The following is a 14231-nucleotide window of genomic DNA, read 5'->3' as shown; positions in this document are numbered from 1 at the left end:
TCGTACGCTTAATTAATGAAAAATGAGAAATTTTGAAATGAAAAATCTTACAATATCGAGATACTACTATTCAGTACTATTTTTTATTTTTTAATTAGGGTCACTTGACGGTTGACATTTGAAATGTGTAATTTTGTTATTGTGTTTTTGAATGATTGTCGTTTGAAGTTGTTGTTTAGTTTCTTTTTCTGTTCTTAATACATATCGAATCAATACTACTTATTGTGATACATTAACAATAATAATTGTATGATAAGTAATACATTATTATTATAACATCAACGAAAATACAATATTTTATCTGAAGGCGGTAAATATCCATGCGACATGAGTGCGACGTATCAAGATGCTGATCGGAAAGTTTTTGTATTAGATGGAGGATTTTCATCGCAGATATCTCGACATGTTGGTACTACATCTGATGGGGATCCCCTGTGGACCTCACGGTTCCTTCAAACAAATCCCGAGGATGTTGTGAAAACGCATTTAGATTTCCTTCGAGCCGGTTCCGATATTATTTCCACGAACACTTATCAAGCTTCTATTGGTGCGTTTGTAAAACATCTTCAAGTTTCACCAGAAGAAGGAAGTTCGTTAATTAAACGCGCTGTTGCGCTAGCCAAGGAAGCCAGAACAAAATACCTTGAGGAGTGCCACAGTACACTACCAACACGAAATATATTGATAGCTGGATCTGTTGGCCCGTTTGGAGCCGCTCTGAACGATGGATCAGAGTACAGCGGCAATTATATTGACCAAACAACAGCAGAGACCATTAGAAACTGGCATAAACCTCGCATTGAAGCTCTGATAGAGTCTGGGGTAGACATACTAGCATTTGAAACTATACCTGGAGAGAAAGAGGCTTTAGTTCTTGTCAATATGTTAAAAGAGTATCCATCAACTAAAGCGTGGATATCTTTTAGTTGCAAAGATGATGCGAGCCTTGCTCATGGTGAAAAGTTCCAAGAGGTTGCTGAAAAATGTTGGAAAGCCAATCCTGAGCAGCTTCTGGCTATCGGAATGAATTGTTGTTCCCCTAAAATCGTAGCCAACTTAATAAAGAATGTTGGACAATTACCCATAGTCACTTATCCAAACTCTGGTGAAAAATATGACCCTGCTATTGGTTGGAAGGATGATCACTGCAAACCCCTATATACTTTTGTACCCGAATGGTTGAATCTCAATGTAAAGTATGTGGGAGGATGCTGCAGAACATACTGCGAAGACATATCAAGCATCCGGAAGGAAGTTGATGCTTGGATAGAAAATAAATAACTTTGTTTACCAATTTTAACGAACTATTGAAGTTTGAATATTACAATTTTATTTATTGTTAAGTCCTATGATACTTTACGTATTTTATGTTTGTTTTGACATATTTTAATGTTATTATCTCATTATAATTTGATTATTAATCGCATTTCAGAAAGCATTTGGAATATCTGCTCACAAAAAGCAGTATGATAATCAGATAAAATTGTTGATTAAAGAGAATAATGACCTGCGAGAAGAGAACCTTAACTTGACCTTTGAGATTACTAAATTAAATAGAGAAAATGGAAAGGTTTGTCATTAAGCTCTGCAATGCGTATAGACTGATATGTGAAGTTGTGCTTAAAATAGTCTGATTAGAATAATAATAATAATATTTACTTCTGTTATTGTTATAACATGTTTCTATGTTTTTATTATATGTGTGATGTTATGTGATTGTTTTTATTTCAAAGATGCCTCTATATTCAATGTGATATTATAATTAGTTTATATATTATCATGTTATATAATAAATGTTACGTAAGCAATGATGAAATGGTCAAGAAACATCTTATCAAATTATATAAACATATATCTTAATAATACATTAGACTCATGATATGAAGACTTTCATGCACGAGATTAATTAATATTTATTTTATTGTGTAGTGCTTTGCATCTCAACATTTAATGAAATGAATATATGACCTAGTAACAAGGTAGTTGTATTTGTGAAGTTGATGATCAAAAATAACCATATAAAAGATATCTCTGCAATACAATCTCAATAAAGTTTCATGTTTTGCTCTTTATATTTTGTATTTCGAGCATATGTCAATAAATACTAAATGATTTTTTTTTAAGCATATTTACATTCAACAACATTTGATCGCGTATGGCTGATTATTAAAAAATGCGTAATACCGATTACCGTATGCTTATGCGAGCAGTGTCAAGTCAAAATTTCGCGGGTAATTTTAAATACCAACATGATAATTTAATAAGAACTGGTACATTTATACTCCGACTACGAGACAGTTGCTACCATATGAAGAAATATTTTAAATTTTCAATTATTTTTATAATGCAATTTTACATTTCAACTAATATGTTTTTTAGCTTAAAGATGATAACTTCTCAGACTACCTCTCACTTATGAGGGAACGTGACGCACGGTATACACTCTATTTTGAAAACGTAGCTCTTCACCTAAAACTGAAAGAATTAGATGGAGGGAAAGTATACACCGTAGAAGATGGTCAAGGCGATCCAGTCGTCCTACGAATTGCACTTGATAAGTGTCGGTAAGACTTCTAAATTGTGTTTAATATGACGGTGTCTCGCTTCATGACCAAAACATTATCTATGCTAAAAAATAATTAAATATTAATTCCTCAATGGCTATAGAATTTACTACATTTTATTATTAATAGGTCTAAATCATTTATTAACCGTTTTATATAAATTTATACCTACTTACTGACATTGGAGTAAAGTTTACTTAAATTAATCGATGATTCGAACCTAATCGATTAAAAATAAATTTATTTATTACTGAATAATAATCACCGCTTGCCGGTTTCGGCTACCTGTTACAGAGAGCAATTATCATCAAATCAAAGCGAACTCACAAAGATGAAGGAAGAGTATTCAGAAACAGTACCACGGCGGGAGTACGACTGGCTTGATACTAAATACTGTGACCTGCAGAAACAGTTGCATGCGATACATGCCGAGTATGATGAACTACAGAACAATCATAAACGTATTTTGGGTAAAAGAACATGTATTAGATTTACTGCTCACGCTTACACCGTATTACGTCACGCTCGCTCGCTTTCACGAGTCGGGCAATTACCTGACTTTCGTAGTGCCATTTTGGAACGAATCTATAACTAAAAGCATCTTAGCTATCGACGAGTAAGTTGATTGAATAAAAATTCTAATATTTGCAGCTCAAAAGAAAAGTACAGAGGAAGAACTGATAGAATGTAGGGAGCGTTGTAGTGAATTAGAGAGAGCTGGAACTCCCAGACCTCACTGGGACATCTGCGCTGACTTTATCGGAGGAGGACGGGAGAGGTAAAGCAAATACTTGCTTCTATATAGCCATGTTTTCTATGAGAATAGTTATCATCAACATCCCACACCAAATTTCGTGTATAATAATGATTTGACGATATTGTCGCGGTTCCGTCGTAATAAACGAACATTTCCAAGGAAATTAGATATTTCACCGCGTTAAAAAAATTGCTTACATATCTCTCTAGCCCCCTAGCTATCTCTTAACATCATAAAATTGCTCTGTTACTGCGTGAAAAAGAACAAACAAACACTTTAGGTAAGAATAATTTATATTATTTGTAAGTCTTTACAATTTACATTAATCTAATTTAATAAAGATGGTGGCAGTTAGCAAGTGGCTTGTCATCTCGCGACAAACTACGCGCTTTACTGAAGGAGCTGGGTCCAGCTGCTGAGAGCGAGCACCTGGAGTATTTTGATGGACTTGTTAGTACTTATTTTATTGTTATTATAAATATTATTATATATTTTCTTGTGTAGGCATCTGTCATAATCTAGGTACAGATACAACTCACATTCAAAGTAAATGCCTAATTGGAAAATGATAATTAAAATTGAAATTTCTTCGCCTGATGGCAAGCAATCACCACCGCCCATGAAAATTAACTGAGGTAGTTAAGCTACACGACTAAGGTTAACTATGCTGGCCTTAATTTTCAAATCCTCATAACATAGTCGTATTCATTCATGAACATATATATAAAACGCCATTTAGTTTTAAATGCACATAAAACATCACAATATTTTCTAGTATTAGTCGAGATTATTGAGTCTTACCACGGAGTAATAGTAATTACTCCAGTGGACTCACCACAAAGAAACCAATAATGTATGAATGGTCTATGAATTTATCTTTAGATCAACTTTGTCTCCCTATTGTGGATTATGTATGATCTAGCTTTTGCCCGCTGCTTTACGACATTATTATACATATAAACCTCCCTCTTGAATCACTCTATCTATTAAAAAAAAACCCATCAAAATCCGTTACGCATTTTTAAAGATTTAAGCATACAAAGAGACATAGGGACAGAGAAAGCGACTTTGTTTTATACTGTGTAGTGATGATGGATGAATTTGTAATTTATTTTATCTTTGAAGAACTGTTTCCTTTGTTGACACATCTCAATCCGTCAACTTTAACCATTCAAAGGGTTTAGACCCGGTCATCCCGCCGTACCTCCGCTACGAAGGCAAGGTGCGGAACCTGCGCCTCTCGCGGCGCGAAGTGAGCGTCGTCATCAACGACATTTGGTTTAGCAAGATGAAACACGGACAGGCGATGTCCATGCAGGATTATGTTACTAAGTATTTTGAGCATCGGTGAGTTTTTTATTGCATTTTATATCGTTTCTATAAGTGAAATATAACTGAATGTTTCACCCAACCAAGTACCATTACAACAGTTGATTCTGACTTATCCTAACTGAAAAGTCACTCATTGGTTTGTGGGATTAACTAAATATTGTTAAGTATTAGATTATTAGGTGTGTCTTTGTGAACAGATCCTTATGTGGTTTTTCTTTTTACGAAACTAGACGTCGTTCATTTCATTAAATTTAGCTTTTACGAATTTAAAAAAGAAACAAGCAAACAAACAAAGAAATAAAAAATGTTTCCAAAATAACATCTCTTTTAAACCCGTCTCAATATTAACTTAAACGAATTTCCGATATATAAGGTACCAGCAACCATCAGTCCGCGCTGAATGGGCGTACAACGTGTGCGCGGGCGCAGAACAAATGCTCGACGAGCCGCAAGTGAGATTGTTCTGGGGAGTGTTACATGGCCAATTGAGTGAGGATGTGTATTGGGGTTTGCGAACTCACTGGCTGCTTCTGAGAGACCAGCTATATAGGCAGAGTAAGGATGGAGAGGTATTTGAAAAAATTTATACGAAAATTTCTGTTATGAGTGATTCTAAATCACATCCTTCGCCCCGCATTCTTTAAATTTAATGGTATGTATATCTTGTCTAGTTTAATATTCTCTTTTAAACATAAAAACTTTTCCCACATTATAATGCTACGGGTAATGTATTAACTAGTATATTTTTTGTAGACAATAACCATTGAAGAGTTTGAAAAGACAGCACGGAACACATTTCCCTTAAAAAGCGAGGTTGACATAAAAAATCTAATGGACGTTGTTAAAAAGCAACTAAAAATAAAGCTTAATCACAATGAAATCAACTTAGATAAACTATTTCATGAAGTAAGTACTATATGTATAAACAGCTTAAACTCTTGAAGTGCGGGTTGCCAGATGTCACATGTCATCGAACTTCTGATTCTAGGACATGCCGGTTTCCTCGTGATGTTTTCCATCAACATTTCGAACTTCGGTGATTTTATCCACACAGATAAATTGAAAAATCTATTTATTTCCTGCACGCTCGCCTGGTCTCAAATCCCCGTCTTATCCATTTTATGTGGAGGTCCTCCAATTTTTAAAGTTCGTAGAGTGGGTATTATTTCAAATATAACGACAATTTTAGAACGAAGAAGGTTTCGACCGAGTTGACTTGGCACGCGAATTATTCCGGCAGCGGCAAATCGCACAAGATAAGTATATCCGAGAGGTGGTGGCCGAGTTGGGTGGTCGCCATGTCAACCGTATTGTTAGCGTTGATAATTTGAAACGCGCGTTTGCTGTTATTGACCCTGCTATAAGTGAGTGTACATTTTTTACTATAACTTAACACTCCATAAATCACGCCGTCAGGATTAGATCGTAAAAAATATTTTCTATTGGGTTTTCGTTAATACTTTCCTAAGATAATTAAGTACTTACACTAATCAGAAAAAATATAATTTAACGCATTTTGCAAATCTTGTAAATTCAAAATAATCGCTTTTTATTTCAGATCATATTCGCATGGAGAGGTATATTCGTTGGGCGTTCTCTGATCAAACTTCTGAATTGAGTGCTATCTGCCCATTACCTCTTCGTACAATAGTATCTAGGCTGGCGACGGGCGATATAGAAAGAGTCGGACCCCGCTACAAGGCCAAAAGACGACATTATAAATAGATAATTGTAAAATATATTTCCACACGGTTTACAATTTAAATAAATTATTTTGCTACTATTTAGAATTTTATTCATATCTGCATAGTATGAGAGAAGTCGAAGTCGCTTTCCGCCGTCTATTTGTCTGTATGCTTCGATCTTCAAAATTACGTAACAGATTTTGTTGTTTTTTTTTTATAGATAGAGTGGTTCAAGAGAAAGGACTATATGTATAATACATACGTGATTTCATCTGTGCGAAGCCGGAGCAGTTTGCTAGTATAATTATGAAAAAGAAACAATTTACCTTATACCATACGGCCTTTATTAGAATATATTTTGTATTTTGTTTAGTCTTGCGTATAGTGGACAGCTTTATTCGTTCAACAATTTTAAGCATGTTGTATATTGGAATATGTCAAAGATGTCATCTGTCAAATCGAAGAGTAAAAATCGATTGATCTTGACTGTTCAAATCTAAAAACACATTGTTTTGTTATCGTACATATAAACATTAAAAACGTGTTTGTAAATTAAAAAATCAATAAAATAATGTCAAAATGAGCGACATTGTTGAAAATCTCGAAATCGACCGAGACATTATCTCGGCTGATGAATTGGAGCAACAATTCAATAAAAAATACAACTTATTAACTGAAACTGCAGTTACACTTCGAAGATCGTATATAAACAAATTAAGTGTTACAAAGTAAATATGAATATTTTATTATAAAAAATACTATGTAACTGCTAAATTAAGCGTCCGCAAGAATTAAAAGAATAAAAAAGATGCTAAAATGTGGTTTTATATTTAGGTCGTTAAAAGTAGCAGTCAGTCAACAAGACAACACTATTGAAGTATACGAGTTAAATAATACAGCTCTGCAGCCAGTGTGTCACCTCAGTGGGCACGACAAGACACTCACTGAGGTGGTGTTCCACCCCATTGATGATTTCCTTCTGTTTTCCACTGGCCTCGATGGACTTATCAAATTATGGGATACAAGAGCAAATGGGGCTTGTATACAGGAATATAGAGGTATTATATCAAATATAATTTAATTAAAGTAAAGAACAAACAAAAATGAATCTAGAAAAAGATGAAAAGCATTTAAAGTAATTTCTATACATGTTATTTACTATTTACTTAGTAAACAAATACAACATCACCTTTTTAAACAAAATGTGTTAAGCTGATAATAATTTCCAATAGGAGATCATATCAAAATTTATTTTAAAATTGTTTCCAAAATATTTCCAGAGGAATCAGACTGTCAGATCCGGCCCTATGAATGTATGGATATATCGGACATTGGCAATGTGTTCTGCAGTGGCAGCCAGTTGGTCAAGGAGGACTCCTTCATTGTGTTCTGGGACCCGAGATCTGCTGATCCACTTGGTGGGTACTGGGAGAGCCATACTGATGATGTGTCTCAGGTACCTTCAAACTTCTTTGTGGAATTATAAATAAAATAAATCATTTAATTTTTAGTTTTATAGCATTGAAATGCTTTATAAATGAGAAATTTTTGAAAGAATACAAAAAATTTGATCACGAGGCAGGATTCGAACCTGCGTTTCTTGCCTAACCATAGCAACGCCTAGCCTCTCGGCCACCCGTGATCCTGCCACAGTAATCGAATTTCTTCGACTCTTTCGGTTTCATGTGCCTAAGGGGCACCCCACGCCATCTATCTGTGGCAGGATCACGGGTGGCCGAGAGGCTAGGCGTTGCTATGGTTGGGCAAGAAACGCAGGTTCGAATCCTGCCTCGTGATCAAATTTTTTCTATTCTTTCAAAAATTTCTCAAAATAAATCATTATAAAGAATAAAAAATGAAATAAAAATTATTGTGCATACTTGTGGATATTTACTGATATGAATGTACATGTTTTTAAATATATAATAGGTAAGATTATGGTTATTACTGGTGTTGTTGTTGTTAAAAGAATCATGTTATAATTTAGCTTGCTGCTATACAGAACAAAGTCAATCTGTTTGTCTCTCCATCTTAAACACACCTTTTCACTATTAAAACCACCTGTACACAGACACAGCCCCACCCAATTTCTATCTTTAGAAGAATGCAATTATTGCAGGTAAAATTCAAGCCCAACACAAATACAGTGCTAGCATCGGGCGGTTCTGACGGCCTCATCAACATATTCAATCTAGTCGAACAACAAGAGGACGAAGCCCTCGCTTACTCACTCAATGTTGAGAACTCAGTGGAGAAACTCACGTGGCTGGACGGCGGCAGGTTGAGTTGTATCACCCAGTCCAATGATCTGCAGCTGTGGAACACTGAAACAGGAGACATGGTCAAGGAGTATGGACGAGATAAAGTGGCTAGGAATATTAAGGTATTAGAGTGTATTTATTACTAGCTGTGCCACACGGTTTCGCCTGTGGACCAAATAATTAGCATAAGCAAATATTCATTTAACTGCACTGCCAAGTGTCATAAAAATCCATTCAGTGGTTTTTGCATGGAGAAACAACAAACAAACATCCATACATTCTCACAAACTTTTTCATTTATATTATTAGAAAGAAGGAAATTAGTAAGTTAGTTTGTTTGTTTTGATTTTAAAGTTTGTTTGTAATTAAAGTAAATGCACTATGAGTTTTAAAGAAACCATTGGTTTTTTTTCAAACCAAACACAGATACAGATAGTAACAAAGTTGTTGATTTGATGTTGTCAACATGTAATCAAAAAGTTCCACAACATGTGACACTGCTAACCCGCACTTGGCCAGCGTGGTGGATTATGGTCTAAACAGTTATAGGAGACCTGTGTCCCAGCAGTGGGAATGTGTATGGGCTGGTGATAACGAATATTATGAAAATTCCAGCGAAGCAGAGACGACGACTGCTACCTGGTGGACACATACAAGTTGTCCGACAACACGCACTGCCTGCTGGCGGGCTCGCACGGCGGCGACGGGTGAGTTCTGCACAACTAGTATTCCGTTTATTCTATATTAAAATTTTCTACTCATGTTATGTATTAAAATCGGACCAGTAGTTCCCGAGATTAGCGCGTTCAACCGAATAAACTCTTCAGCTTTATAATATAAGTATAGATAAAGCATTGAAATGCCTTACAATCAAAAAGTCTTTACAATATTTGTATAAATTTAATCCGCCATTTTGATGTGTGTATCTTTCAATGAAACCTAATTAAAACATTGTAGCAATGTGCTGAGGTCCCTGACCATATCGGACAAGCGGCTGCAGCCCGCGACCGACTTCAACAAGAACAAGCAGGTGGTCCGCTGCTGCCATTATGATAGTGCTGTGAGTTTCGTATCGTATTACCGCATACTTATTAAGAAATACAATATGGTATAAATAACTAAAACACGCTTTAATGATAGAATTGAAAAAAATTGTCTTCCTTGCAACTATTTCATCCTACTTGAATCCAAAATCATCCTAGCGACCCTGATCAGTATCAATAAAGTCGTGATATTTATTTGAATATATATTTCACGGTTTAACACCACCTATTTGATGCACTTTGAAGTTACATTAATTGAAAACCCCTATACCCTATAACTTAGACTTTCAAAGTTGCATCCACCTGGTTAAATCAGATGTTTTAATAATAGTCTGCTCTGGCTCTGCTGTGCCCAGTCGTTCGTTACGCTATTAATGAAACAGATGATTTCACCAATAAATAGCGATAAAATTGTTATTTTTTTCAAAAATCCTTTTGCTATAGAACCATAATATTTTCGCCCGGGCTTGTGTTTATTTTTATGTTTTATTTTCTTTTCTGAACCTTAAACACTATGTTTTATAACTTTCCAACTGCTATTTAGTTAGTAGATTATTTATTTGAGTATGTTTTTTTCTTCAGTTCAGTTTAAAGATTCTTGAAAGCTCATTCGTAATAGGCGAAGTTGCTAACGATAGGAGTAAACTTTTCTTGATTTAAATGATTATTTTTAAAATTGTCTTTCCATACACTATAACCTTATATTATATTTACAGAGGGATTTAATGATCACAACTGGAGAATCTGGTCTTATAAGCGTTTGGAGCGCTGACGCCACCGCAGACACCAAACCCACTGACGGCAAGATAAACAACCGACATCACGAGCACAGGCACAGACCGTATTAAATGTATAAATATAGTGAATAAATGTATAGAAACCTATTTAGTAATTTTTATTGTGTGACCTGTATCATGATTAAAAGGTGGAGTTCGAACCCGTGTCATCTCGCTGTGATCCGGCCTCTCTGTTTCATGTGCCACAGAGAAACCCCACGATTGAGATGATTAAGAACCATCACAACCAATATGATAGTACGTTCATTGAAATATCATCATCAGCAACAGAACTACCACAAATACTTCCTCGAGAAGCATATTTAGTATACATCGCAAAATCTACATAAACTCGTTCGACAATAATGTTTCAGTCACATTTCTTTTTTTCTCACCTTGGATTGGTTTAAGTAGAGAGAATCTCTATTTTTTTAAATAGATTTAGCCTTTGTTACTTCAGTTATAATTGTAGCTTTTACTTTGTTACAGTCAAAATATTTGTTTAAATCGGTCCGATGTTTTTGAGTTTATTTGTTACATACAAACAAAAATCTTTCCTCTTTTTTATATGTGTAAGAGTAGATAAAAAAGAAAATTTTTCAATGTTAAAAATTTAAATTATGTTCTTACTTTAAAGTTTTTAGCCTTAGTCACCAGTAGCTATGGAATGGAATAGTATGAACGTTGATGTATTAAAGTTTTTTTAAGACCTGCTATCAGTCGCAAGACTAAAGCAGAAGAGGTGATTAAGATATCCAACTACGTGGACGACCAGACCAGTGCCTCCTAGAGTACATCCTTCCTTTAATTTTTAGTTTTATAACATTGACATTCGAACCCGCGTTTTTTGCTACAGTTTGGCAAAAAACGCGGGTTCGAATCCCGCCTCGTGATCAATTTTTTTCTATTCTTTCAAAATTTCTACGTCCTTCCTTTTCAGCCTTTTCGCCGTACAAGATTTGCCCATGTACTCGTAAAACCTTTACGAGTACATGGGCAAGGGGATTGGGGTGACACGACAGGCGATCAGCGTATTTTTTATTGTTTCTCAATTTCTGCTTGTACAGTCGGAACATTTAAATATTGATGAATCTTCACATTTTTGGGAAACCAAGGGCACTTGTGATGGTAGGTACGCAGGATGTAATTCTGGATACGTTGAATGCACATTATCTTACTATTGCTTGCGGTTCCTTACAGAGGAACCATAGGTACAGATGGATTTTAAAGCTGTTGTAAATCAGGAACTTATTATCGACGGATAGGACTGAATTTCTACCCATAAGCCAGTATAGGTTACAAAATTTATAATTTTTTTCATCTTCTTTCTTCTTGATATGGAGAGCCCAGGCAAAAGTACAAGTACTTAACATGCTCACTACCAGGTAACACATCATCGCTAAATTTTACTAAATTTTCCTCTTCTTAGGGTAAACGTAATGTGGATCGATTTCTGAGGGCTTGCACGGATGCGCCACTTCCTCATGCATGCGTAAGTCTTATTGAGATGGCGTTGGAGTTTATTATTAGCCACTATTGGGAGGTCATCTCTAGCGAGATAGGCTACATCGTTTGCTTATGTTGCAACAGCGACGTCTCTAGGTACAGGTAGGTCTGCAGTAAATATGTTGTACAGAACGGGGCCGAGAACTGAGCCCTGCGGAACGCCGGCATATTTCACGGAGCCAAAATCTGTACTCTCTCTGTTTCACTCGAAAAAGCCTCCCTTCGAGGTAGGACTGGATGATGAGGTAAAGTGAATGTGGATGATGTATTCAAATATTTTTTCTGGTCTTAAGGTTCCCTTGTGGGTAAGAAAATAAAAAACCTTGAAAACTGTTGTTTTTTTTTTATTTAGAACCGAAAAATCTACAAACTAAATACAATAATATGGCTAATAAAATTCAAAACTCAGTCGACTCGATACACACAATTTATATTAAACTTTCAAATAATAATAAATACATTTTTATTGTCGTAAACAATAAATAAGATCAAATTTTAATTCCCAAATAAGTAAACTTATATAAACATTTGATATCACCACTCTCCAGGCACTACGAGGTGTACAGAGCATTGAAAAAATACCCCCAAAATATAGCGAAAACTTCGCTTCGCTCATATCTTAAACAATTAGCTATATTACTAACTACAATGGTGTCCAACCATTAATTTTGTACTTAAAACAATCTCCGAGTATAAAATTTGATCTAAATTCGCTTCAATTCTATAAAATTCAATTGCCAACGGCAAATCATAAGTCAGTGCATAATAGTTAAAAACAGGTAAATAGAATTACGTTATATAAATATTATTCATTGCAATAAAATGGTCAGAGTAAAAAATGCATTTTTGTGATCTTTGGTTACGGAAACAAACAAAAAGCAACTTTAAAACCAAGATGATAGAAAGAGATTACTTCGTCGTGAGAAACATGATGAGTCTGAAACAAAAAAATAAAATAAGTATTTGTATAAATAAGGTGTGCTAGAAACGAAAATCTTTATTTTTTTTTAGGTTTTATCCATAAGTAGAGTGTGTTATGTGTGTTAAAAACTCTTTAAAGCAAGATGCGCATGTTATCCAGACTGTAGAGCGTGCTGCGCGTGTTCTCCATACTGTAAGAGCGTGTTGTGCGTGTTATGCACTCCGTAGAGCGTGTTGTGCGTGTTATGCACTCCGTAGAGCGTGTTGTGCGTGTTATGCACTCCGTAGAGCGTGTTGTGCGTGTTATGCACTCCGTAGAGCGTGTTGTGCGTGTTATGAACTCCGTAGAGCGTGTCGTGCGTGTTATGCACTCTGGCGAGCGCGCACGCGGGGCCGCACCGGAAGTGGATCGCCTTGTTGGAGAGCAGGCGGTTGGCGTCGTCCGGGTCGGCGAGCGGCAGCGGGCGCGGCGCGGGCTCGTCGTCGCGGAAGGTGTGCGCGCCCACGCGCGGGCGCAGGCGCGCCTCGCCGAAGGGCCCGCGCGCCCACACCCACTGCACGGCCAGCTCGCACTGCGCCTTGCTCTTCAGCAGCAGCTGGAAGCGGCAGCACACCACTTTACTCGGCTTTTCGATTATGTTTACAAAATGTTATTGAATGACAAGACGAGCACTTGGGAAAAAAATCCAGTATTTCATTGTGTCGGTTTAGTATTTTTTTTTAAGGTATATCATTGAAATCGGTATAATATCCTTACGTTCTATCTAAAGACAAAGACCGGGTGATCCTTCGAGACGGATCGAGATGTATGCTGAACATTTTCGACACTAGCAAGGGAATCAAAATCTACTGGGTACTTTCCATGAACTCATAACCTTGAAATTTGAAAAAAAATATTAATTACGTTGTATAATTATAAATGGGTTTGTAGGGAACACAACTTTCAAGTACTGTGGTCACTTCTTTTTTATTACATTCTGAGCGTTACGTGTCGCACGCACCTGGTAGGTGATCTCTCGCTGCGCGGCGTGCGCGGGGTGCGGCTGGTTGTTGTTGATGAACGCCTTCACGACCCACTGGTGGCCGAACGACGGGAACCGCAGCGTCTCGTAGTACAGCTTGTGCACGAACTCCTCCGTGCGGTACGGCTTCAGCTGCAGGTCTGGAACATCGCGAGAGGAAACGATCAATGCAATGCGTGTACTCAATCGTTTTCGTTACTGCAACGCATCACTAGATGTTCGTTTAGCAATCAATTGATGCGAATTAAAAAATGCTATTTTTTATATTTACCACGAATAAATTACAATACTAATACCTAGTCTTGCCATAAATATTGTAATAAAGAAAAAAGAAAATTGTTAACTGCAAATAACATTTATTACT

At 36.2% G+C, this 14231-nt stretch overlaps 3 protein-coding genes across 5 annotated transcripts in view; 2 read left to right on the top strand and 1 right to left on the bottom strand.

Annotated features, from left to right (window-relative positions):
• The first annotated feature begins 118 nt into the window (after positions 1–118).
• Positions 119–6428, top strand: LOC119831982 (translin-associated factor X-interacting protein 1-like). Its single transcript, XM_038355560.1, has 11 exons — positions 119–1254; positions 1433–1570; positions 2380–2564; positions 2859–3034; positions 3216–3342; positions 3663–3771; positions 4499–4668; positions 5027–5222; positions 5407–5559; positions 5843–6017; positions 6212–6428. Exons 1-11 carry the CDS (start codon positions 328–330, stop codon positions 6376–6378), a joined length of 2523 nt encoding a protein of 840 aa, XP_038211488.1. The 5' UTR covers positions 119–327; the 3' UTR covers positions 6379–6428.
• A 395-nt stretch (positions 6429–6823) lies between these two features.
• LOC119831692 (WD repeat-containing protein 89 homolog) lies at positions 6824–10526 on the top strand. The gene is made up of 7 exons (XM_038355149.1): positions 6824–7066; positions 7173–7396; positions 7619–7794; positions 8458–8721; positions 9215–9306; positions 9557–9659; positions 10359–10526. The coding sequence occupies exons 1-7, from the start codon at positions 6918–6920 to the stop codon at positions 10488–10490; spliced, it is 1140 nt and encodes a 379-aa protein (XP_038211077.1). The 5' UTR covers positions 6824–6917; the 3' UTR covers positions 10491–10526.
• Positions 10527–12369: 1843 nt separating this feature from the next.
• The window catches only part of LOC119831690 (cysteine and histidine-rich protein 1 homolog), a 7520-nt gene continuing 5658 nt past the window's right edge, over positions 12370–14231 (bottom strand). The window contains exons 5-7 of one of the 3 annotated variants that reach the window (XM_038355146.1): positions 13847–14007; positions 13245–13441; positions 12370–12861 (exon numbers count right to left, since the gene is read on the bottom strand). In XM_038355146.1, the coding sequence (XP_038211074.1) occupies positions 12834–12861; positions 13245–13441; positions 13847–14007 (386 nt within the window). In that variant the 3' untranslated portion in view covers positions 12370–12833. The remainder of the gene's footprint in view (positions 12862–13244; positions 13442–13846; positions 14008–14231) is intronic. The other 2 variants (XM_038355147.1, XM_038355148.1) reach the window with 2 other exon arrangements.

Source organism: Zerene cesonia, chromosome 14, assembly GCF_012273895.1.
Source record: "Zerene cesonia ecotype Mississippi chromosome 14, Zerene_cesonia_1.1, whole genome shotgun sequence".
NCBI classification, from domain to species: domain Eukaryota; kingdom Metazoa; phylum Arthropoda; class Insecta; order Lepidoptera; family Pieridae; genus Zerene; species Zerene cesonia.
This window is presented reverse-complemented; position numbering and strand designations above follow the sequence as displayed.